Source organism: Gracilinanus agilis, chromosome 6 (assembly GCF_016433145.1).
Source record: "Gracilinanus agilis isolate LMUSP501 chromosome 6, AgileGrace, whole genome shotgun sequence".
NCBI classification, from domain to species: Eukaryota; Metazoa; Chordata; class Mammalia; order Didelphimorphia; family Didelphidae; genus Gracilinanus; species Gracilinanus agilis.
In genome coordinates this window covers 213,788,188-213,814,592 of record NC_058135.1, presented here as the reverse complement: position 1 = coordinate 213,814,592, position 26,405 = coordinate 213,788,188, and the positions used below count along the sequence as shown (strand labels likewise).

The 26,405-nt window shown below is 35.7% G+C and overlaps 1 protein-coding gene across 1 annotated transcript in view; it reads right to left on the bottom strand.

Moving 5' to 3' along the window:
• KIAA0232 (KIAA0232 ortholog) overlaps positions 1 to 26,405 on the bottom strand; it is a 69,766-nt gene that overhangs the window by 31,542 nt on the left and 11,819 nt on the right. The window contains exon 2 of the mRNA XM_044681410.1: positions 23,595 to 23,732. Coding sequence (XP_044537345.1) covers positions 23,595 to 23,732 — 138 coding nt within the window. The remainder of the gene's footprint in view (positions 1 to 23,594; positions 23,733 to 26,405) is intronic.

Here is a 26,405-nt window from a genome sequence, read left to right as displayed (position 1 = left end):
CTTTTTTTTAGATTGCCCCTAATTTCTATAGGAGTCTTAAGATTATCACAGGATTTGATGGTGGGGGGGGAAGAATCCCACCTTATCTAGTTAATTTTTCCTGAACTTCAGCAAATGCCCAAGGGCATGAGTAGAAAGAACAGTTATGGATGATTCTCCCTGTTTTCTTCCCTTCAGAAGCACAAGAAAGGAGAGGAAAGAGCATAAGCTGTGGAAAGACAGAAAGATAAAAGTCTCCTGCAAAGTCCTCTGAACATAGTACATCAGAAGGACTTTAAGGAGTTTTAGTCCCTGAGGATAAGCGCCCAAGTAGGAAATAGCTTCTCTTAAAGCGAGACAAACTCTTCATTTGAGTAAGGACATCTCTTGGACAACTGGAAGGAGAAAGGCATAAACAAGAGTTCTTGTTCTAAGGTCCATGGACTTGTGTTTTAAAGCAAGAGAAGTCAAAATGAGAGATTTGGAAAAAAAATATAGAGAAAGGACTGAAGAGGCTAATAATTTGGTATCAGATCATAGACCTTTAGGTTTAACCATATTAGTGCTCCCAGAAAAAGGCAAATCTAGGCTCTCCTATAGTAAATAAGCATTTTATTACTAACTTTTTCTGACTCCTTATCATGCACAGGAAATATACTGTGATAAAACTATGTGTAAAATACTGAGAATTTAAATTTAGAACAAGTACTGAATCCTCAGTGCAGATCAGGTCAGAGTTTTATGTAAAGCCAAAACCAATATCCTCTTCACCAGATGCTAACACCGTCTTACTAAACTAAGCAATGAAAAAGTACTTATATATATCATACTGTGTATGTGTGTGTGAAGCCAGATTTGAACCTAGGATATACTTTCTCCAGTCCTGACACTCTATCCACTATGCTACCTAGCAGCCCTAATCTAATATATTGTTTCATTTTACTCTGAGATTTTCCAAGAAGGCAAAGGCTATCATCTTTGTTTTCTCCACAGAATCACAATTGTTTGAATTGAAAAGTATCTTAAAATTACCTGATGTTAACCCTGACTTAGAGGCCCTAAAAATTAACATGATTTATTCATAAATACGTAGCCAAGAAATAAGATTCAAAGCAAGTTAGTTCTTCTGACTGCAAATCTAGTTGTTCTTTATTTTTTCAAAGAAAGTTATGAATATAGCCATTAAAAGTTACAAATATTTGAAGATTCAAGGAAGAAAAGACCAGGGAAGAGTAATGACTATATAAGAAAACTATGAACTGTCACATGGTTTTAAAATATGTATATGTGTATATAAATATATACACACACGTGTGTGTGTGTGTGTGTGTGTGTGTGTGTGTATAATCCCTGTTCTCACAAAATTGATTCTAATATAATAAACAATATATAAAGAACAAGGGATATGTAGAATTGATAGAAAGTAATCTGAGAGCAGGAGGCACTAGTAGCTTGGAGGAACAAGAAAGGCCTCCTGCAAAAGGTGAGATTTGATCTGAGTCTTGAAGCAAGCCAGCACAGCGAAGAGGCAGAGATGAGAAAGGCAGAGTATTTCAGGTATGGGGCATATCCAGGGCAAAGGCACAAAGTCAAGAGCAGAACAATATAGCCTGATAGTCAGATATTAGGAGAGGAAAGAAGACTGAAAAGGAAGCCAGAGATCAAACTGTAAAGGTATTTAAATGACAAAGAAAGTTTATATTTGGTCCTGGAAGAAATGGGGCGGGGGCCACTAGATTCAATGAGGAGGGGAACGTTGTAATATGGGCTGACTTGCACTTGGGAAAATCGCTTTGGCAGCTGAGTGGAGATTGGACTGGAGCAGAGTGAGACTTGGGTCCAGGAGGCCTTGGCTATCACAAATCATTGGTATGTGAGGGGACAGTGGCCTGTGCCAGGATGGTGGCTGTGTGAGCAGAAAAGGTGATGTATACAGGCAATTCTGTGAAGTTAACAACTACAAGACCTGGCAAAAGACTGAACATGTGGGGTGAGTGAGAATAAGGGTATGAGGATGGCACCAAGGTTGGTAGCCTGAGTTACTGGGAGGATGATTGTGCCCTCAACAGTGACAGAGAAATTAAAAGAAGGGATTGGGGGGAAAGATAATGAATTATGTTTTGGACATGTTGAAATTGACATGTTTCTAGGATATCTAGTTCAAGACGTCCAAAATGTGACTGATGATCCTGGCCTGGAGCTCAGAAAAGAGGAGTGCCTAGCAATGAGACTAGGTATAGAAATTTGGGAACCATTTTCAGAAATGATAACTGAGTCTGTGAGAGCTGAAATCACCAAGAGAACAAGGAATAAAAAGAAAATAGGGCCCATGACAGTCTGGGGGGGGAAGCAGGGGTGGGTAACAATTATTAATGGGTGAGACAGTTGAAGAACCAATAGAGATGAGTGGAGAGTAGTAAGATAAGGAGAAATAGGAAAGAGTCAAAAGGAAGAAGGTTGTCAATTGTCAAATGTTACAGAAAGATCAAGGAGGAAGATGACTGAGAAAAAGCTATGAGAGTGAGCAATTAAGAGATCACTGGTAACTGTGGAGGGAACACTTTCAGTTGAATAATGGCATTCCCTTCCCTCTGTGTACCTTATATAGATAAACAAATGGTGGTGGTTGTACATTATGATCCATCAGCAAAAATTAAAGGAAGTCCCTGCTCCTCCCTCTAGCTGCTTTATTGACTCATTGTACTTAATAAATATGCTCATAAACTTCCATTAATCCACTGTGGCACCAGGCTCTTGCCTTGCTTTTCCATAGCCCCCTAATTGGTCTTTGTGCTCCTACTCTTTCATCTCAATCCTCTGCATAGCTACCAAAGCAATACTTTGAAAGCAAGGTTCTAACCCTGTCCCTGCCCTCTTTGAGAAACTCTAGGGGTTCCCTATTGCCTCTAACAAAAAATACAAACTTCACTGTTTGGCATTTAAAGCCCAACACAATATTGCATCAGTCTCTATCCAGTCTGATTAAACTTCCTTCAGTTACTTGTCATTTATGACTTCTGTATGTTGGTGCAGTAGGCCATATGTTTGGAAACTATGGCCTTTGCTTTTTGGAACCCTTGGCTGCCATGATGGCTAAGTCTGTATTTACTTCCTTTAAGAAGTTTCTCATGATTCCCCCAATTGTTAGTGCCCTATTGTTTTGTATGTGTTTAATCACTGTAGTTTGAGTATTTTATCAAAAATTGTCTCGTATTTATCTGACTAGGTGGGTTGGGATTTTTCACTTTTGTATTTATGTCCTTAGCACCTGGCACATAGTAAACACTTAAATTTTTGCTGAGGAACATCCCCTCACTCCCACAGAGCAGCTCTCTCTCTTCTCTGTAACCACATCATCCCCTTTACGTTTCCCACCTTCCCACTCAACATTTCTCTAGCCACCTTCCTTCTACTACCCCCACTAATCATCCCAATGTCATTGTGATGTCAACTGAATGCATGAATTGAAGTGATACTATGTAGATACCATCTCAAGTGTTACAGATATTGTTTTAAGGCTGAAGCCCTTTCTGTGGAGGCAAAATTTTAGAAGTGGATCCAAAGGTAACAGAACTTTAGGACTAAAAAGGATTTCTTCAATTATATCCATCCTTCCATTTTACAGGTTAAGGCCTAAAATACCCTCAAAGTTTCATAAAAATTGTAGTAGTTCATATGTTTATAATCCTTTAAGAGTTTCCTTACAAAAATTCTGTGAAACACAGGCTAATTTCTAGATAAGAAAAGTGAGCCACAGACAAGCTAAGTGAAACAAGTAGAGCTAGATTAGAATGAACAATATTTATTGTTGGACAAAGAGAAAAACTTGATAGTTTTTATAATTGCGTGAATAACTTACAAAATAATTTTCAAATGACAAGTACACAGAATTCAAACCAAAAATTTTATAACAAGGAACCTGAACAATGTAAACACAAAGTGAGAAGGTTGAGAATGTATGCAATTCGGCTTTATAATAAGACATGCTGGCATGAGTTGATATCTTACATCCCAAATTCTGTTTACATATATCCTCTAGGATGAAATGGAATAGAAAAAAGGAGACATCTTTAGCTCTCTCTATATTTTTAGGTTGGTAGAAGAAGATAAGTTTAGATTAGTCAGAACTAGTTCTCAATTTAATAATTCAATAACTCAGTTCTCACCTGAAAAAATAAATTAGGCCTTGGCTTTTTAACATGCTTATAAAAAGCAGTTACTTCTGTTTACTTGTCAATACACAAAGGAGAATTTCTTTACTATCAGATTCCTATCTGATCCAATAAATACTATGTTTTTTTTTTTCATGTTTTTTTTTTAACCCTTAACTTCTGTGGATTGGCTGTGGATAGGTGGAAGAGTGGTAAGGGTGGGCAATGGGGGTCAAGTGACTTGCCCAGGGTCACATAGCTGGGAAGTGTCTGAGGCCGGATTTGAACCTAGCCCCTCCCGTCTCTAGGCCTGACTCTCAATCCCCTGAGCTACCCAGCTGCCCCCAATACTATGTTTTCTAAAACAAATAAAAGAAAGGATCATGTGATCATTGATTTGGACCTGGAAGGGACCTTAGAGACATCATCTAGTCTAGGGGTATCTAATTCAAAAATAGAAATAAGGGCTATTAATCTGTATACATTAAGGACCCCTATCAATTATGTATTGACTTAGTTTCAAAATATAATATTTATCTATGTTTTATTTTTATTTTGTTAAATATGTCACAATTGCTTTTTAATCTAGCTCAGGTCATATGCAGGTAAATAGGCAAACTTGTAACCTCTCTGACACCTCCAATCCAATTCCTTCACTTTACAGATGAGGGAACTGAGAACAAGTAAATTGTCTAGGATCAAACAGGTATTAAGTGGTAGAGCTTGGATTTGAGGCTGGGTCTTCTGCCTCCAAATTCAACATATTTTAAATATTTATTTACTCATACATATTTGATTTCTTTTCTTTTCAATGTAGCCTTGGAAAAGAAAAAGATTTTCCCAACTCTAATGACATTACTCCATTATTCCCTTAAGCTCTCCTTTCACCATAGCTTATTACGATACATCATTAGGTTTGGTTCTTTTAAGAGATTATTTTATAGAATTATACACTAAACACAATTATTCCAAGAAGAAAAAATTATTTCTAAAAGAAGTACAAATACCAAAAGTTGAGTAAAGGCAGAAGGATTGTGATGACCAAGATGAAAATATTTAAGCAACAAATTCCCTGAGGTAGCAAACCCTGGAATGCAAAATTGATCAATCTCTATTCTTTTTTTTTTTGGATAAAGGGAAGTGAGGTGGAAAGAAGTCTAGAAGAAAGATCCCAAGAAAAGAAATAAAAGCTCTAAAACTTGGACTAATTATCTAACTTCTCCAGGTTTCAGCTTCCTTACCTATGAAATAAGGGAGCTGTAAAAAAAGACTTTTAGCAAGCCTTTTAGTTCTAAATCTATGTTAGTAAGGATCTAGCTTTACCTAATATAATGGATAATGAAGGAAAAAGACAGGGTTAATAGTTGATTTTGACACAAATAAATTTCCTCATTAAGTAGGTTAACAAGCCAGGTTGTTACTAAATATGTGAAACTCTGATATCTACATGCTTACAAAGACATCCAAATTGCTTCTTTTAGAGAATACATTATGGTCAATGCAGTGAGTAGCTGGTAATATGTTGGAAAGAGGCCTGGACAAAAGGTAAGGTAAGGAGACAAAGGTATTAGGTTCTAGCTGTATTTATTATCTTGAGCAAGTCATTGAACTTCATTTCATTCTCCTTTTGTGTTAAATGGGAATAAACTCAAAGACTTATTAGCCTTAGAGAGTTCTTTGAAGATACTTGGATAAATTTTAAACTGCTCTGAAACTACAGGTCTCTCTGTACATATATATTTTTCTCCTAGTATTAATTTAACAAGCATTTATTAAGCACCCAACACAGTAGACACAAGAAAAGGTAGTCTTTGTTCTCTAGGCACACATATCTAATCTTCTGCTTATAGCAATGGAAGTGTTCAGAAACTATATATTATATCTCCAAGAAATCTTTCCCCAGTTTCCTCATCTGACAAATGTGTATGTTAATAGTGGGGGAGGGGGCAGGGGGGGAACTAGGTGGCTCCGTTGATTGAGAACCAGGCCCAGAGATGGAAGGTCCTGGTTCGAATCTAGCCTCAGACACTTCCTAGCTTTGTGATCCTGGGCAAGACACAACCCCCATTGCCTAGCCCTTACCACTCTTCTGCCTTAGAACCAATACACAGTATTGATTCTAAGATAGAAGGTAAGGGCTTAAAAAAAAGAAAAAGAAAAAAGGAATCTCTAAGGTCTATTCCAGTTCTAAAATTTTATAAATCCCTAGAAAATCTTCTCAAAATGTAGTTCTTTTTTAAATAATGAATTTAAGAGTAAAAACAACTTGATAGTACAATCAGACTACTCTTGGGTGTGTAAACAGGTAAGTCAAGATGGTGTTGGGGGAATCAAGTAACTCTTTCAGTAGGTTCTTGCTATTTCCTCAAGGAGCATCTATAAGCCTGGGTAGGTAGGTATTATTTCCATCTGAAAGATAAGAGGTCCAGAAGTTAAATGACTTATGAATTTCCACATGGACAAAGTGTTCATGCTGGAACTAGAATCTAACCTTCTATTTCTCATCTGAGGCTTTGCTAGATTTCTTTATTTTCCTCTTCCCCTTCCTGTCTATCACCTCCTTTTCATCATCCCTTTATTGAATACAGATATGACTGAGTTAGCCCTGTGACTTATTGGGTCCCAGATAGGGCAAGTAAGAGGCAAAGAAAGAAGCAACAGTGTCTATAGCTGGTAAGGCCAGAAAGGCTTACTTCAACTTCAATACTAAAGCAGGTCACAGAATTAACTAAGAAATTCCGTTGGACACTGATGGACGGGCTAGGGTCTCAGATCTGGATTTTTAAGAATCCTACAGTTATAAGAACCATAGTCATAGCTCTCTGTTCCCTAGTCCTTCACCTAACATGACAGGTAGTGGAGGAAAAAAGACTTTAAGTAATAAGAACACAGTCTGTGTGTCTACTATTTTATATAGTGTCTGCCAAAAGCTTTAGTATAGTTTTAAGCTAATTTAAAAGATATATTACTCAAAAGTATAATGGTGAAAATAATTGTGACAATCTATGTTACTTAATATTTTTTGGCCTATATGATGCTATTTCAGTGAGATTTAAAGCTATTTAGGTTCATAATACTCTTCACAATCCCTTTAATATATTAGAACACCTTCTTGGGTCTCCTATAGTATTTCTATTTTGTGTAACCAAATTTGACCACTAGGTGTGCTATTGGAATATCTTTGTTCAAAGAGGTATTGCTGCAAATTTAAAATGAACCATTTACAGAAATCTCAGGATCCTTATAAACCTGCTATCTGGGGTACAAGTATCTATTTGGCTGGAGTTCATTAGCTCACCTAGGTAATTAGGCATGAAGTACTGTTAGAGGGGCATACAAGTGCATGCATATAAATATATGTGGATATGTACTTTTGATCCCAAAGGGCAGAGATTAGAAAACAATTTTTTAAATGTAAAAATCATTCTTAGTTTCCCAGGTCTAAAAAATCTGGCCACTAATCCAACAAAAGCTGAGGAAAGGTGGTTTTTAATTCACTTATAGTTTATATATAATGCAAGTAATCTGTACTCTAGTAATTTTCACAATGTTTGCATATATTTGTTTAGTTCGAGCATTAAATCATAATATATATAAGAAAGATTGTGATGGAATAGATATTTTTGTTGTTGTGGAGAGCAAATTATCCACCAAAGGGAAAAAAAATTCAAAGACACATAAGTGAAAAGCAAAACAAAGAAAAACAACTCTCCTGCTTTTAAAATCAATTATATGACCATTATTAATTTACAAAAAGCTAAAAATATATATTATGGTTCAACTGAAGAAAAAAGAGATACACAGAAAGGAGAACTGGAAAAGAGGCAGGGAACATAGAGATTGTAGGAAAATACTAGAGAACACATCTAGGGACAAAAGAAAGAGTGGTGTCCCTTCTCTAAAGGTTTACCTACATAGGCTACATCTGGCACCAAGGAGCCAAAAGCCTTTATTTCTCTACAATTCTATACATGACCAAAAATCTCCCACCCATATCAAAGAATATTGGAATTGGAAGTACTTCAGAGACTATCTCATTCAACATATACCTAAGCAAGGATCCTTTAACATATACAGTACAAAAAAGGGTTAGTATCTCTATCAATCACTAGAACCTATCATCTCCTGAAGCCCAGTTCTCTGGTGATCAGAAGTGTCACTTACCACCACCACCACTGGTGTTTTTCAAACCTATCTGATCAATAAATCGTGGGAGGAACAACAGTCCTATGGTCTGTTACTCACTTTAGTAAGACTACTATCTTGGAATAAAGGACTGATAAGAAATATATATATATATATATATCCAGGGAGCCTGTGAAAATCAATATCTTTTTAATCAAATTTTATCAGGTACTTAAACAACTGCATTTGTTGATTATGATTTAGAAGGAAAAAGCCATTTCAGAAAACCTAACTTGGCCAGATGAAATTAAGCCAAAGACTAGAGATTCCCTACCCCATGATATAAGATAATAATAATAATAGCTAGTGCTTTAAGATTTACAAGCAGTTTTATATAAACTCATAAAATAAAGTAGTTGCAGGGAATTTTACAGCTGGAAGGGACCTTAGAGGTCATATACTCCCAATATTCTATGCAAGTATCATTTCAACAATATTCTTAACAGGTAATCACATGGTGTCTGAACAGTGAATGAGAAGCCATCTATGAAGTAGCCCACTCCAATTATGATTCACTCTCCAAAAATTCTTCTTGATATCAATGCAAAATTGCTATCCTTCTAACATAAAGGTTTAAAAGATTTAGGGTTCATTTAACTTATTCCCTTCAATTCTATAGAGTGGGCAACTAAGGTCCATAAAGGAGAAGGGACTTCCCCAAGATTACACACCAGTAATAATATAGTATAGTATTTTAAGGCCTGCTAGTAGTCTCTTGACATAACGTACAATATCTCATCTGAGCTCCACAACAATACTGTGATGTCGACTAACAGGTATTATTATCCATATCTTATGAAAGAAATTCAAATTCAGCCCCCTAACCATAATGAGGCCATATTTCCCTTTCCAGGTAGTGTCAATCAGAGTGGAGACTCACACTTGGCTCTCCTGATTTAAATGTGATACTGCCTTTTGGATCCATAGATACTATCAAGATATTCTTCCATATGTCATCCTTTCATACACTAGAAGACAATGATCACATACCTCTCAGAGTTCTTACTTAAGCGAAACAGTCTCAGCTTCTTCACTCTTTGGGTTCCTAGACATTCCTCTGTAATCATAATGCAATAAATGTAATAATAAAATGTAATAAAAAATCCTTGACTGATTTCCTTTTAAGATGAGCTACTCAGGAATCTGGTCTCCCTCCACTTTTCTGTAGAGAGGTGATGGACTCCAGGTGTGGATTGAGGCATATGTTTTCAGATATGATCTATGTGTTCATCTATGTTGCTTAATTATACTATGTTTTTCCTGGGAGGGATATGTTGGGAAATGACAGCAATAAAAAAAGAATCAATAAAACACTTTTTAAAATGAAATATATCTATCACACTGCTTGAGGGAGGAAAAAAGAAAAATTAATAAAATCAATTATTGAGTGCTTTAAAATTGATTCACTTCAAGGCAAAGCCAAGATGGCAGAGTAGAGACAGAGAAAGCTCAAACCTATGAGAACTCTCTCCAACTAACCTTAAAATAGTGCTTCAAAATAAATACTAGAGGGACAGAACAAATCAGGGGACAGAGCTATACCAGATCTCAGATTTTAATATAAAGCAGTAATCATCAAAACAAACTGGTACTGGCTAAGAAATAGAATCAATTAAATAGATTAGATACACAATATACAGAGGTAAATTACCTTAGCAATCTAATATTTGACAAGCCCAAAGAGCACTATTTGACAAAAACTGCTGGAAAAACTGAAAAATAGTACGGCAGAAACTAGATACAGACCAATATCTCAAATCCTATACCAAATGGAATATAATATGGGATATAATAATGGGAGAGTCGAAATGGGCCTATAATAAAATATGTTAAATAAGGGAGGAGTTGAGTAGAACAAGGGAATTGTGAAAGTGACTTGGAAGGTTCTACACTAAAAAAATGGCCCAAGATTGAATTCGTGGAGGAAAAATGTGGGAGAACTGAGAAGCTAAGGAATAACTCATCAAGAAAAAGAACTCGATCTGAAGAAGGCAAAAGACTGAAAAGACCTGAAAAAGACTCAATGAAAAGAATGAGTAGGAAAAGGTAAGGCAAGGTAAGTAAAAGTAACTTGGTAACTAAAACAAGAGGTTAATTAGAGAAGGGGAGAGACTTGGGTATAGCTATCAAATTAAGGGTGATAAAAGTGATTAGAGGATGAGCTTTAAACATCCACCAGCAACTTGAAAAACAAGGCTAAGGATCTAAATCAGTACAGAAAAATGAAAATTTTACAGTGGTTTGTATTGTGTGCAATATTTGTATTTTTGCCAGAGCAAAGTGACTAATCTATGTTCAACATATTTTGGGAATGCTTTCTATTAGTTTTCTTCCTATCTTGACTCCTCTTTCTTAAGTCTTCTTTGCTTGATTTTTATCCATGTCATGCTCACTAACCATGGGTTGTGTTATGGATCTCCGTATCTTTTCTTGATACAATCTAAGCAACTGTCATTGATATCTGAAAAATAGCAGAAAACAAGAGAGGTACCATAAAGCTTAAGAAGGATGAACCTAACTATGGTTTTCAAAAAAGGGAGAAAAGAATAGAGTCTGCAAATAGTGAGCTCGACTAATCCTGGAAAAATTCTAGAATGAGTTATTTAAAAGATAATTAAAATCAAGAGTGGGAAACAATGATAAAAATCATATGGCTTCATCAAGAATAGATTACATCAGACTAATCTTATTTTATTTTTTGATAATGTGGATTTTTACTTTAGCAAACTGTGTGATAAAAAGTCTTATGCTATTTTTGGAAAAAAGTGAAGAGATGTGGGCTTGAAGATAATATCATTAGGTAGATTTGGAACTGGCTGAAAGAATTACTCCAAAGATTAATCACTGTTTGATATCAACTTAGACCAAATAGAATACCCTGATTAAGTATGACTGATCTCACGATGCTTAACAAAATTTTTAAAAAATGATTTGGATGGATGCTCATCATCAAATTTCAAATGACACAAAGTTGGGAGCGATAACTAAAACATCCTAAAAATTAGAGTTATCCTAAAGTGTAATGCTTTGGGAAGCAATAAGCTCTTCTCATTGGAGATCTTCACACATAGGCTAGAGGTCCACTTAAAGGGTATGCTGTAATAGATTCTTTTGTGGTATAGATTGTACTAGATGGCTGCTATGGTCTCTTCCAGCTCTAAAATTATGTGGTTTTGTGGACCTCACTTTGCCAAGAATAACTTTCATTTGTGTATTTATTTTCATTTCCATGTCTCTAATGGATCCCTTGATCAACTGTCATTTGCTCCTCTATCATTCTTGTTTCCTTTTCTACTGGCTTTTTCCTTTTTCAAACAATCTTAGGAAAACAAAAAGGAAGCACACCATAAGGCAATCCCTGATGTGTTACTTTATTTTTTTTTCCTATAACACTTACTCAAATACCAAATATACTAAATATCAGTTACAAGGCAGAAGAGCAGGAAGGGCTAGGCAGCTGTGGTTAAATATTTTGCCCAAGGCCACTGTTGTCAATCTTGAAACTATTATCCTACTCCTTTTCGATCCTGTCTCCAAAAGGTTCGTTTTTTGCTTCCTCACTAACCACTCAAACACACTGTCAAATTCAATGTTTTTTTCTTCAGGCCTCAGACTCCTTGAACTTTCTTGAAGCATTTGATATACACGCCCTGTTCCTCATCCATCCTCCAAGGAATACTCTCTCCTCCCTTTGCCTTTTGTCCTGAGAGAGCCTTCTCAAGCTCCTTCTCTGATTCATTGACAGTTAATTCATAGGCACTAATTCAGAGCTTACTCTGTGCCAGCCACCATGCTCTGCATGCAAAGAAAGCCATGACCAGTCACTGACTTCAAAGAGCTCACGTTCCAATGGAGAACACCACATGCAAGCAGCTTTGTACATACAAGATACAAGAAAGATAATTTGGAGGTAGGCACTACCATTTAAGGGGAATCAGGAAAATCTTCTTGCAAAAGGTAGGGTTAACTGAAATCTGAAGGAAGCCACAGAAGCCAGCAGGGGAGCATCCCAGTCATGATGGACAGCTAGGGAAATGTTTGGAGCTGGGAGGCATGTATATCTTATGCAAAGAACAGCAAGGAGACTAGCATTTCTGAATCACAGAATACACAGAGATGAGTAAAGAAGGAGAAAGCTGAAAAGGCAGAAAAGACTAAGTCATGAAGGGTCTCAGAAAGCACACAGAAGATTCACAGTCAATCCTCAAGATAAAGTGCTGCTGGAGTTTCCTGAATGGCAAGGGGGAAATGGAGAAGAGGAAAAGACAGCCAGATCTTTGCCTTATGATATCAGTCTGATAGCTGAGTACAGGACACACTGAGGTAGGAAGAGATATAAAGCCAACAGATCCACCAATAGGCTACTGAAGATCCAAGTGTGAGGTGAAAGGGGCTGCCGGAAGAGAGAAGGGGACATTTAAGAGATATCATGATGGAGTAATCAGTAGGACCTAGCAACAGAATGGATGAAGGGGATGAGAGGGAATTAAGTGACTGAGAGAATACTGTTCATACTCTCCACAGGAATGGTGAAATGATGAAGAAGGAATGGTTTTGGTGGAAAGACGAGCTCAATTTAGAATACTGAGTTTAAGCTCCTAATGGAACATTCAGTTCAAGGTGTTTAATAGGTACTTGTGGATGAGAGACTAGAGGCTGCTTCAATCTAAATGAGTTCATACAAGATTCTGAGGTTTTCTGAAATCTTCAAATTTCTCATTTCTTATTGCACAATAGCATTCCATTACATTCATATGCCATAATTTGTTTAATCACTTACCATTTAAAAGGTATTCAATTTGTTTTTAGGTTTTTGCCAGTATAGAATGTAATATAGGATTTTAACCTTGCCATGTTAAGCTTAGAGTTTTCTCTTACTTTGGTTCAGATACCTTCTACTCAAAACCACCTGATATTCCAATTTAAAGAATGTATATATGTATATGCTTGTTTACTAACCCTTAGTGATAGCTTGTTGAAGGTTTCCAGGACTTTTTATACTCTTGGTCCACTGGCAGTTGATATTTGCCCAGTGGCTCATGCCACCTTCAACAATCCATCCAGGGCAACTGACAGGTTTGCCCTAAGCTAACATGGTAAGGTTAAAATTCTATACTACAAGAAGTATTTCTATAAATATTTTTTTGTATCTTTCTTTCTTTGACCTCCTTGCAGTATGCTCTGCAGTTATGACTTCTAGAACCTGGGCACTACTATTAGATCTTCTAATGTAATCTAGGGACCTCAGACTTGCCATTCATTCCACTGAAATAGCTTTACCTCTTTCTAAGCCTTTCTATCCACTTTCAGGTCAACTTTCTCTTATATATTGTAGCTCCATTTAAAATGTAGTAAACTCCTTAAAAGTAGGAGTTGTCATTTTATAAGTTCTTTTCTACAGGGATATAATTCTTTATATTGTACTCCTAGTTCATGGCACATAGTAGGTGTTAACAAATACTTGTTGACTGACAAACACACACACACACACACACACACACATTAAATTAATACAATGTAATCTCCAGGAGGTATGTTAGGGATTCAGGATAGGCCTCCTATAGAAGGCAGCATGTGAGCTATGTCTTGAGATAAGCTAAGGATTCTATACAGTTCGGAGACCTAAGGAGGGATCTTAAGGAGAGAGATTTAAGATCCAAGAGATTGTACATGCCAGAGGCACATAAAAGATGAAATGTAATATACAGTGAAAAGCAACCCCTTGTTTCAGCTCCAAACTCTTTACATATAAATAAATAAACACACACACACACACACACACACACACACACACACACACAAGCTCCTTGTGAACACAGGCTATTTAATTTTTTGTCTTTTTATCTCCATCCCTTAATACAGTTCTTGATACTGTGTCCATGCTTAATAAATTATTGCTGTTGACTGACTATAGGAAAGAAAGATGCAAATAGAGGAAAGAACAGGATAAAGTGGCTCTTGGGAGGAAAGGAGTTAAGTAAGATAAGGATGAGATTATTTCAAAGGATCCATATAATAAATGGAAAGTATACTTATCTGCCCGCTTATCTCAGAGGGTTAAAGTAAGGATCCAGTGAAATGAAAAAGTACATGAAATCATAGAACAAAGTCCTGTTTCTAATCACTAACTTGCTATTTGACCTTGTGTAAGTTTCTTGCTTCGGTTTCCTCATCTGTAAGATGAAAGATTTGGACTAGATTCCTCAGGTCCCTTCTAGTTCTAAGATTCTCTAAGTTAAAAGTACTATACAAGTAAGATAGTTTTATTTTCCTCATGTAAAAAAAGACTTAAAAATGTCTACTGTCAATCTTTCACTAAGTTATTTAATTTTATTTAATAGAGTAATTTGTTTAATATGTAAAAATATATTTGAAAATGTTATAATTCGGGCTTTCTCTAAGAGTAATTTTATTATAATTAATCAGAATTAGTTGGAGTTTTATGTATGTAGGAATTTAAATATACATATATCTGTATTTGCATATAAGTTGATATACATTATTTTCTCAGGAAAGATTATCTTCAATTTTTGTTGATGTTGCATTCTGCTATTTAATAAATGCAATTTAGTACATTCTGCTAAAAAATAAATAAATTTGTGATAGTATACTGGACAACATAACCAAGGAAGGCATTTCAACTGCAGTACACCAGATTGCCTTTCTTGGAATATGGCCTGTTACTAACTGAAAGGATCAGACAGCTGTTCTTTGTGAATCAAAAACTTAGCCACATGAACTAATTAAACTACAAACTGCTATTCATTTCAAGCATACATTTAACTGTTACATTTACAGACACTACAAAATAAATAGACAATCAAATTAAAGTGAAAGGGACAATTTCTTCTACAAAATACAGAATGATTTCTATATATTAGTTAATTCTCTCATAAAGAAAAATAATTTGACTTGTGATTTCACTGAAATAGGAAATTCCTAAGTGATGAAATTTCTTCTGCCACAGTAAAGTGCTACCTTTTCTATGATTCATAGTCTTAGAGAATTGCCCAGAGCATTGAAAGGGACTTGCTGAGAGTTCCTTACCCAGTGTGTGGTGTGGTGTGGTGTGGTGTGTGTGTCTTAGAGGCATAACTTGCCTAGCATGAAAGCCTACCTACTACCACCACATAATGCTTCTTGTCATAGCTAGTAAATTGGAACTTATCTCTGCAGTTTACATATTGAACAAGAAGAAATTTATTTTATTAAGAGAAATGTACTAAGAAAAGTATACTAGGGGCAGCCGTGTAGCTCAGTAAATTGAGAGCCAGGCCTAGATACAGGAGGTCCTTGGTTCAAATCTGACCTCAGACACTTCCCAGCTGTATGACTTTGGGCAAAGTCACTTGACCCTGTGATAATTAGATTAAGTCTACACTGCCCCTGTTTAGATGTAATCACCAAAGGTGAGAGCACCTCTAATTCTGGGAGGTCCTTAACCCACTTGTGCTAGAGTGGGTGATGAATCAGAATCAACTGACTGCCCCCTAGGCAGTACTATGAGAAACGTCTATTGTGATTGGACACACAAATTAGGGGAGGCACAGGAAGTGACCCCTTTAAAAGGAGAAGGTCCTCAGTCAGCTGGGAGCTTCTGGTGAAGAGGGTGGCTGCAGAAGGAACTCTTCTGGTCTGTGGAGGAGTGTTGGCTGGAACGCTGAGATCTTGGTGAGACTACTTTAAATATCTTCTGTAGAAGTCCACGTGGTTAGTTTAAAGACTGAATCTTCCTGAACTTCTCTGAAGGAACTTCCCTTTCTGGCCCTCTGACTCTCGGTGAGGGTTAACTAGATCTACCTGGATTAATTAGAGGATCGTAGTAATTTACCTACTGTGTTAGATTCTTATTTCCTTATTTCCTCTCTCTCTTCTCAATTGTAAATAAACTTCCATAAAAGCCAATTTTGACTTGAAATTATTCTTAATTGAGGATTGATAATTGTTCAATCCTCTGGCGACCATCTTTTAATATATTGAACCAAAAAAACCTTTTTTTCCCCCTTTCAACCCCCATTGCCTAGCCCTTACTAGTCTTCTGCCTTAGAACCAATACACAGTACTGATTCTAAGATGGAAGATAAAGGTTTTTTAAAAAAAGTATACTATCACATTTACTGATATATATTTATATAAGTCAGAACACATGAAAAAGTCAATTTTTATATGGACGCAATAAAGCATAATCTTTGCTTTCATCTCATGTGCATAAAAATTAAATAAAAGTAAACTGGTTAGGGACAGCTAGGTGGCTCAGTGGATTGAGATCCAGGCCCAGAGATATGACATCCTGAGTTCAAATTAAAAAGAAAAAGAGCAAACTGGTCAGGAGTATAAGGGGGTAAGGAAAGGAATTTTGTGACCTTTAAACACCAACTATGTGCCAGGCACAGGGCTAAGCACTTTTTAAAAAACCCTTATCTTCCATCTTGGAATCAATACTAAGTATTAGTTCCAAGGTGGAAGAGTGGTATCAGCTAAGCAAAGGGGATTAAGCAACTTGCCCAGGGTCAGACAGGTAGAAAGTATCTGAGGCCAGATTTGAAACTAGGGCCTCCCATCTCTAGGGTTGGCTTTCAATCCATTGAACCACCTAGCTGTCCTGACTTCTTTACTTTTAAACCTTTATAAGACTATTGTTTCTATTTCTCTATCCTTAGCAACTGCTGCCTAGACCAAGTATGGGGAAATGGGAAAATGAAGAAAGAACTTTCCAAGTAAAAGTATAGTCTTCAGTTTCAAAAAACATCCTCTCCCATCCTTTATCTTATTATTGGTATGGATTAGAACAATTATGTCCAAAACACTTTATGTTGCTCTACAAGTTCTATAAGTTTCTTAGTCACCACAAGTGAAGCTGAGAGAGGAGAAAATCCCTAGAGGTCAAACAAAATTCACTTGCCTGAAAAATACTAATGAGATGCATATATAATGATATACTTTCAAATCCTGGTTCCTTGAAAGCAACAGTTATCCCCAAAGAGCTAGTGTCTAGGCTGTGCAGAATCAGAAAATTGGCAATGGCCCACTAAGTAATAATGCTTTCTTCAAGTGTTAAATTTGAGGGGGCAGCTGGGTAGCTCTGTGGATTGAGAGCCAGGCCTAGAGACGGGAGGTCCTAGGTTCAAATTTGGCCTCAGACACTTCCCAGCTGTTTGACCCTGGGCAAGTCACTTAATTCCCATTCCCTAGCCCTTACCACTCTTCTGTCTTGGAGCCAAGACAGAAGGTAAGGGTTTAAAAAAAAAGTGTTAAATTTGAGTGCCAATGGTCAATTAACACCAAGAATATACATTATGTCACTTGATTATATCACTGAATTACACTAAAACAGACAATGTCAAGTGGAAGTTTTTGTCTTCTGCTATATCTAGTATAAAGAATGAAGAAAAGAAAAGCTATATTCATAAACTAACCTCAAGGGTATAATAGATTATCATTAGCATAATTCAGCTGCATTTTATTTTATATTAAAAAGCAGTGGCAGTCATTTAAACTGGAGACTATAAAAATCACCAAGGTTTTTTTAAAAGCCGATCCCAGTTTATGAAAGTCAAAGAGATTGCTAGACTATGCTGTCCATTCATAGGCATTTTACAAGCTAAACTTGCCCATGTGTTGTCAAAAATGTTTTAAACATTTTTGTAACTGATATATTCAAAATGATTACTATAATCAGCTGATTAAAATGAAGCAATTAATCTTAGGAAATAGACAGCCAATATTCAATTCAGTTAAATGAAAAAACTGTTAAGTACCTAATATATGTAAAGCATTATGCCAGATGCCAGAATTAGAAAGGCAAAACCAAAATGGCTCTTGTTCTTGAGGATCTTTTATTTTATTTTATTTTTTTGGCAATTGAGATGGGGAGGAAGAGAAAACAAGACTTACACAGGAATACAAGAAAATATAAAAAAAAGAAAACATAACTAGAGGAATAAGAAAAAGCTTCCACTAGGATATCACTTTGCTTTACAAGGATTCTAGGAGAAAGGACCACTGGGGAACCATGAGAGACAAAATACCAGGTTCCAAGGGAAAGAGAAAGTAGATCAATTTGGCTTAAAACACAGAACGTATGAAGGAGAGTAGTGTGAAATAAGGCTATCAGACTTATGAAGACTTTAAATGACAAGGTGAGGAGTTTGCATTTTATGCTAGAGGCAATAAGGGATAACTAGAGATTCCGAAGCAGAGGACCAGAATGTAAAACTTGGTTTAATGTTCAACCTTATGTGACACCTCTATCGTCTTACAGGTTTGAGTTTTCAAAGCCACTATTTCAGGAGCTATATTCTTCTAGAAAACATATGCTTGGAAATTGAGGTCACTGTCACAAGTAATTAGAGCCACTTATACCAAGTAGTTGAGTTTCTTATATGCAGAGATAAAAATATTAATACAGCACAAAATTTCCTATAATCTATTTTAAAACATATTTACATCTCAATTTTACTCCATTATAATTCGATATTCTTAATTTCACCGTTGTGCATGTATAACAAAACATCCTCATTCTATACGATAAAAGAGAATTTGAAAATGTTGTCTACTAAATCCTTTATAAGAAGCCTGCCCAACATTCTAGAGACCTTCCTCCAGAACCTTTAATGTTTTGTGGGTACTAGTGCAGGACTTATACTGTAAATCATCTAATATTCTTCTGGCTCACTTTCTACTTCTAATTTCTGATTCTGACATCCTGAAGGATAGCTTTTATGACATTTCTTATGAGGAAGGCATTTTGGGTAACCTTGCTACAACCTATTCACACCCACCAAACATTGCTCAATTGGTATTTTTTAAAGGAAGAGGTGTTTCAGGTAGCAGTTTAGGACTGTTAAACAAGCCACATAATTTTTTGAATGTATGCTAATCTCTTATTCAATTATAGGCCTAACTCACTGATCCACAGTGTCTGTCAAAGATATATGCTAGTAATGGATCAGCTCAAGGGATTGTCTATGACTGCAATATCATAGTCAATAAATATTTTATCTTTTTTTTTTTAAACCCTTAACTTCTGTGTATTGGCTCATAAGTGGAAGAGACCACTCTTGGGGTCAAGTGACTTGCCCAGGGTCACACAGCTGGGAAGTGTCTGAGACCAGATTTGAACCTAGGACCTCCCGTCTCTAGGCCTGACTCTCAATCCACTGAGCTACCTAGCTGCCCCTTCAATAAATATTTTAAATATACTTGGTTTTTCTTGTGGGGATTGTTAGGCTAAATACTTGAACGGTAATAAATTAAATGAGATATTATTATGTAATGTACTTTGAAAAAACTTTAAAATGCTAGCTATTATTATTATTATTATTATTACTGGAGAGTTCTTTTGGGAGGCTCAGTAGAATTATGGGGCTTCATACAAATATATAAAATATAAAAACTAGATGTGGTCATTACCTATTCAATTTGGGCTCTGCAGGGAACATCCTCCATGACAATGGCTAATATCTCAGGTGAACTATCTCTGTTGTATCTAACAAGGACTCTCATATGAATCTTCACATATGCATGGGAAATACCAAATTGGAGAAGAGCCTTTAAAGCTATACTAAAGCAAATGTTTTTTTACAGAATCATAAAATTTCCAAGTAGTAAGGGTCGCCAGTGGCCTTCCAGTTTGATTATCTATTTCCAGAAAAAGATTTCATTACAACTGACAATCCCACTCACTCCACACATCTAATCTAGTGCCAAATATCTTCCCAAATGTGTATATATATATATATATATATAAAATCTCCCCTCTTCCTCACATTATTGCTTCTCTAATTCAGACTCATCCCCCTATTGCAAGACTACCTATAATAGCCTTCTAACTGGTTTTCTTATCTCAAAAGTCTCTCATCATTCCTATCCACCCTACATTCAGCTGCCAAAATGATTTTCTTAAAGTCCTAGTGTAACCATGTCACCCCCTTACTCAATAAACTCAGGTGGCTCTCTATTACATTAGAACAAAATATAAAATCATCTCTTTAGCATTTAAAGCCCTTTACAACTCATCCCTTTATATCCTTTTTTATACCTCCTACCTTAACTATTTTCTATATATTATGTGATTTAGCTACACTGGCTTACTTGCTGTTCCTCATACAGTACACTATTTCTGCCTCAGTCTTTCTACTCAATGTCCTCCACACTAAGAATGTTCTTCCTACTTACCTCTGGCTCCTACTTTACCTGGCTTCCTTTAAATCTCAGTTCAAGTCCTACCTTCTAAAGGCTCTTTCTAGTTTCCCTTCACCTCACCTAGTATGAAGAGATCACTGTTCCATGAGCTGGAGAGGACAATTTTTAGATGAAACAGTGTAGATCTTTATCCTCAGGGAGCTTACACTCTAGTAGAGGAATACGGCACACATAAATAGTACAGATAACTAATGCTACATACTTGATAGGTACAAAATGAGGTCAGAATACTGATAAATATTAATATTTATCTTGATCTTTAAGTTTTGAAAAACACTTTACCTATATTATCTTGTTTGATCATTATCAACTAGGGCCTCAAAGAAAAGACAGAATTTATGGTAATAGGATTATGTGAAACAAAAGAAGGCATTCTAGCTATAAAAAACAGAATGAGCAAGGCATGGGACCTGTTCAGAGCTTTTCACAGAAGAGTAATCAATCCATCAAAGCATTTGCTAAATACCAATTAGGCTAAGGATATAAAAGCACTTCTATTCTATAGGGAGAGAATACATGTGTACTTAAGTATATACAAAAGATAGTAATCTGGGGGAGTGGGTGGGCATTTGCTGCTGAGGTCAGGGAAATGCTTATAAATATTAGAGTAGACAACTAAGTCAGGTCTCAAAGGAAGCTGGGGATGTTAAGAGGTAGAAAGATAACTTATGCAAAGGCACTGAGATGGGAGATGGAATATTATATAGACAGCAAGGAGGCCAATTGAGTTGGAGCTTATAAAGTTCATGAAGGGGAGCAATGTAAATCAAATTAGACTGGAGCTAGGTTGATAATATGAAATGAAGAAGTTTATATGGGATCCTACAGGTAAAATGGAATCACTGGAGCTTATTGAGCAGGGAAAGTAATATGGTCAAACTTTATTTTAGAAATATCACCTTAGCATTTGTGTGGAGGATAGAATGGAAAAAGAAGAGGCTTGAGACAAGATGATTAATTAGCAAGCTAATGCAACAGTACAAGCATGAATTAATGAGTGTCTGAACAGAGGGGTGGTCATGTGAAATAGAGAGAAATGTGTTGGTATAAACGTCAAGATATGGCAATTGATTGACTATGTGGGGTGAAGGGAAAGAGGAGTTGAAGAGAAATCCAAGGGGTCAAAAAGGTTGGTGGTACATTCACAAAAACAAAGCCCCTCAGAAGACAGTTGGGTTTGGTAAGAAAGTTTGGCCGAGTCTGTTCAGTCAAAGGGATTATTATGAATAACACTAAAAAATGTAGGGTGGAGGACTCAGAATGTCAGGCTAAAAAATCTGGACTTCATTTGGCAGACAAAAGAGGAGTTTTAAGGTTTTAGGGCAGGTGAATGACATGACCAGATATGTGCATAATGAAAGAATAATCTGCGGGTGGTAGGAAAGAAGGGTAAGGAAGCGTGATTACAAACCCAGTGCATTAATACAAGTGATTAGTAATAAGGTCTGTACTATGGTGGTGTCAGTGAATCTAGAGATAAGAAGATGGCTTTCTGAGGATGTGTAGGAAAGTCTGAAAGGGCGTAGTAACTAAGCGTACAAACGAACATGAACAGTAATATATGAACACCAAGGTTTCAGACATGGGAAACATGGTCATTAGTAATGTTCCTGAGAGAAAAGGTAAAATAGGAGCTTTAAAGCTTTAGCATATTACTTTGGTAATCCAAAACTTCCAAGGATTTCTGATTCCACTGATGGCCCTGCAACCCATTCACACCACCTCAATCTGTGTAATTATCTAACCTAAATGTCAGTAGTCTCTACTCCTTCCCCCACTATAATTAAATTACCCTAGTTCAGGCTAGAATGGAGTTAATAAACTCAAAAATGATTTTTTGGAAAAGTGCATTAGATGCAGGTTATCTTAGGTGCCACTGAAACAATCTCTGTCATTCTACTTCTCATTTTTATCAGAGGCTGGGTAGTTGAAAAAGAACATAAGGCATTTGCAAAATTCACAGATCTTAATCTTAGGAAACTTTTCTATAGGTCTTGCCTCCTATGTTCCAGTTCAAGGTTCTATGTAAATAGCTTGGGGTCTTGCTAGGTAATTCAGGACTCCTGGGAAAATGACAGTTGAAGAGGGTAAGCTCCAATTGTTAGACCCTTATTCTTATTATGTTAAAAGGAATCTGCCTTCTTGTAATTTTCATTCATTGCTCATAATTTTGCTCTTCTGGAACCCAGCAGAATATGCTGAATTGTTCTTCTACATAATGGATCTTTAAATGTTTGAATCATGTCACTAGGTCTCATATCCATGCTAAACACATAGAGTACTTTCAATAGATTCAGGCAGCTAGGCAATGTAGGAGGCAGTGTTGGACCTGGAGTAGGTAAGACCTGAGTTCAAAACCAGACACTTATTAGGTATACTGCTATGGGAAAGTCATGTGCTGCAGTTTCCCCAATGGTAAATTAGGAATAATAATAGTACCTATCTCCCAGGGCTATTGTGAGAATTAAATGAGATAATATTTGTAAAGTCTTTTGCAAGCTCCAAAGTGCTATAAAATGCTGGTTATTATTGATGATGATGATATTCATATGACATGATCTTACTTCTGATTACCACCTCAGTCATCCTCTTTGGAAAGGCTCCAAATCCAAAAGTGTGGTAGCCAGAAATGAATATAATATTCCTGATCAGCTCAGTATATATTATAAAGCCATTACCTCCATAATTCTATATGCTCTGTGTATGTTAAGGCAACATGAAATAAGCTTTTTTGGTTTTGCCCTGTTGATTTATACTGAACTTAACAATCACCTAAAAATCTCAGTGAACATGAATTGCTATTGCTCAGTAAATAATACTTAAAAAAATAGATGTAAACTTATTTGACTTCATGTCTTACACAAATGCATATTTAACAAAATAGGCAACTGGATTCTAAAAACCAATTCATTGTTCTGTGGTGCTGAAGGGCCCTAGAAATACCTTTTAAGATAAAAGGTAAGAAGCTTTGACTACTTGTTAATATAAAATAATCTTAAAATATTTAATTAAAATATGGTTATGAAATATGAGTAAACATGATGTTAAGTGTTCAATCTAAAATTCTAGACTTACTTCATCTGAAGCAGAGCGAAGACACTGGACAGCAGCCTGTTTTTTCATTTCTTCTAGAGTTAGATCTGAGCACTTTTTCTTACTCTTTCCCCATTTCTTGTAAGCTCCTTTTTCCCAGCCCAGGAAGATGTCATTCTCCTAAAATAAAATGCAGTAAGGTTACAGAACCAAGATTAGAAAGGACATAGTATTTCCTTTTCTTATATTTAAATATCACATTCTTATTTCAAAATTATTTATACGATTAATCATAATTAAACCAAAAGGCCCCCCCAGAAAATGGCAATCATAGTACTATGGAATAGTTCGCTACTATGTGTCTCTACTTTTAAAATAAAACAAATGTTTGAAAAAACCTTAGACATTTGACAGGCACCAAAAATCAGGTTCATGTTTAACCTGGAAATTTGCATTATTTTTACCTGCATAATAAATCTACTTCCATTATATTAATTTGTTATTTAAAAATTATTTTCAAGCACTCACATTTGCAAATATATTATTTCAATAATACATAGTGCTTCATGTGTTACAAAGTAATTCTCTTAGTTGATCATCTCAACAAGATATCTTATATGGTAGAAAATAGAAATATTATTAATCCCATTTATACTTTATAACTTTGAAACTCAGAGAAAGTGATGGCTTTGGTATGGCTGACACATGTAATAGAGGGGAGGGAGTCATACCTATATCCTACTACAAACTAGGGGCTCTTTCCACTATACCACAGGTATTTACCTCTAGGTAAAAGTTATTTTTTTCAGTATAAATTATAAATCAAAGTCTCTCTTTGTTTTCCAACATCTTTACTAATCTTTGATAAGGTTCTATTCCAATATATGATAATGGTCTTGTGCTCAAGCAACTTTTGGCCTAAAAAGCACAGGCTGAAGACAGCTATATATGAAAGAGGATATGGATTAGGTATGTAAATGTATATATGTATGGCATTTTAAAAACAAATACTATTTTCCTGGGATCACAAATGTAGAACTAGAATGGGCCTTAAAATTATTGAGTCCACTCTACTTATTTTCTAGATGAAGAAACTGAGACACTATGAGGCTTTCCTCTAAGTTTTAAAAACTACTTGGTTGTTTACTTTTGATTTTTATACTTTTGCTTTATTAAAACCATTAGAAGTGAATTAAGAATGAGGAGAGAGAAGAGTAAATAGTTGGGAATAGCAAGAAGAGAATAGAAGCAGACAATAAAGGAAAATTTAATGAGAAATAAAAAGAAGGAAAATAAATTGAGAACAAAGTCAGCATGTAGAATATGGATGACAGGAAAGGATAAAAAAAAAAGCCACTTGGACTACAGGGAATGAAAGCACAGTGACTTAATTCACCTCATTATACCTGTCAACTCAGAATTATAAACATTGGTTTCATGACAAAGAAGTGAAACAAATCTTTAGGTTACTATGGAAGAGGTAAAATGTTAAGTCTCAATTAACATTCTTTTATCAATTCTTCTCCACTTACTTTGGTGAGGAAAGTTTAGTAGATAGTATCTAACTGATACCTTAAAAATCATTAGTTTTCTGGGTTGGATGTTATTTCTATTTTCTGACTAGAGGTTAAGTGACTAGATATCAATGATACATTTCTGCTTCCCTTGATGGTCTTTGAAAACATATTTGAAGCCTGTTATTTGCTATTTATAATTACAGGAAACAGAGATGATTCCTTAACAAGGAATTAAAATGAGAAAAAGGAAACCATATGGAAGGTTAGTGTTCCATATGAAAGCAGTGGAACAAGTACCCAAGTTTCAAATTTCCCTTTTGCAATTTCTCTGAAGTCTACTCATCTATTTCTATGTGCTTTAAAAAAGTCACATTCTATGTAGTATAACTGAGATTTGAATTATAGGCAGGTAAAATGTAAATATATTTTATAAATTTAAATAGTTTTTTCAGGACTATAATATACCATAATTTTAGGCATATCTGTCCTACAACTCCACTAAATCACAGAGCTAAAGGAAATTCTCTACCAAACACGTTTTCCCTACAAGCTTAAATTCTCGTGAAATCCAAAACCTAGTAGAAAATAAGAGGTGAGTTTTATTTTGCCTCATATGGGCCTCCCTGTTTGTCAAGTTCCTTTAAATTCTGTCCTTTAGATGCATGTCATTTGGCTAGGATGTCTCAAATTATGTTTATTAAAACTTATTCAGTAATTTTGAGAGCAATTAAAATCTATTTCATTTTTTTTCTTCTGCAAGGAGGAAGATTGTCTCTGAATTTTTCTTTCAAAAATTTTGCAACCCTGGTGACTTTGTGACTTGCAGGGATATCTTTAAAAAGAAGAAAGTCTAAGAAAGAAACAATATGCATTCACAACATTTGTTTCTTACTTCTAACCTTCTTTAGTTTTTCTTAGATCTTCCTAAGTGCCATTTAAATTTCTTAGGGCCAGACATAGCCAGGTGATTCTAACTCAAAAAGGGTAGTAAACTCTGTTTCCAAAGTAGAATTATGAATGAAGCACCAAGGTGTAGCTATGGCCAAAAGTTTCACACTGTTAATTCCTTTTCAATGTTCAAGTGAATTGTAGGATATATTAGTAAGTACTTTTCCAGTCCCTGTTTGTTAAGGCTATAAGTTCAAATGAATTATTCTTGCAATCTTAGAATCTTGGAACTGGAAGGATCTGTACAGTTTATCTACTATCACCTATAAATGAGTAAACTAAGGCTCAGAGAAAGAAAGTGACTCCTCAGATAGGAAAAGGGGAACTGGGGTGAAAAGGGAACTTTTTGCAAGTACAGTACTTTTTTAAAAAGTATTTCTCAAATAAT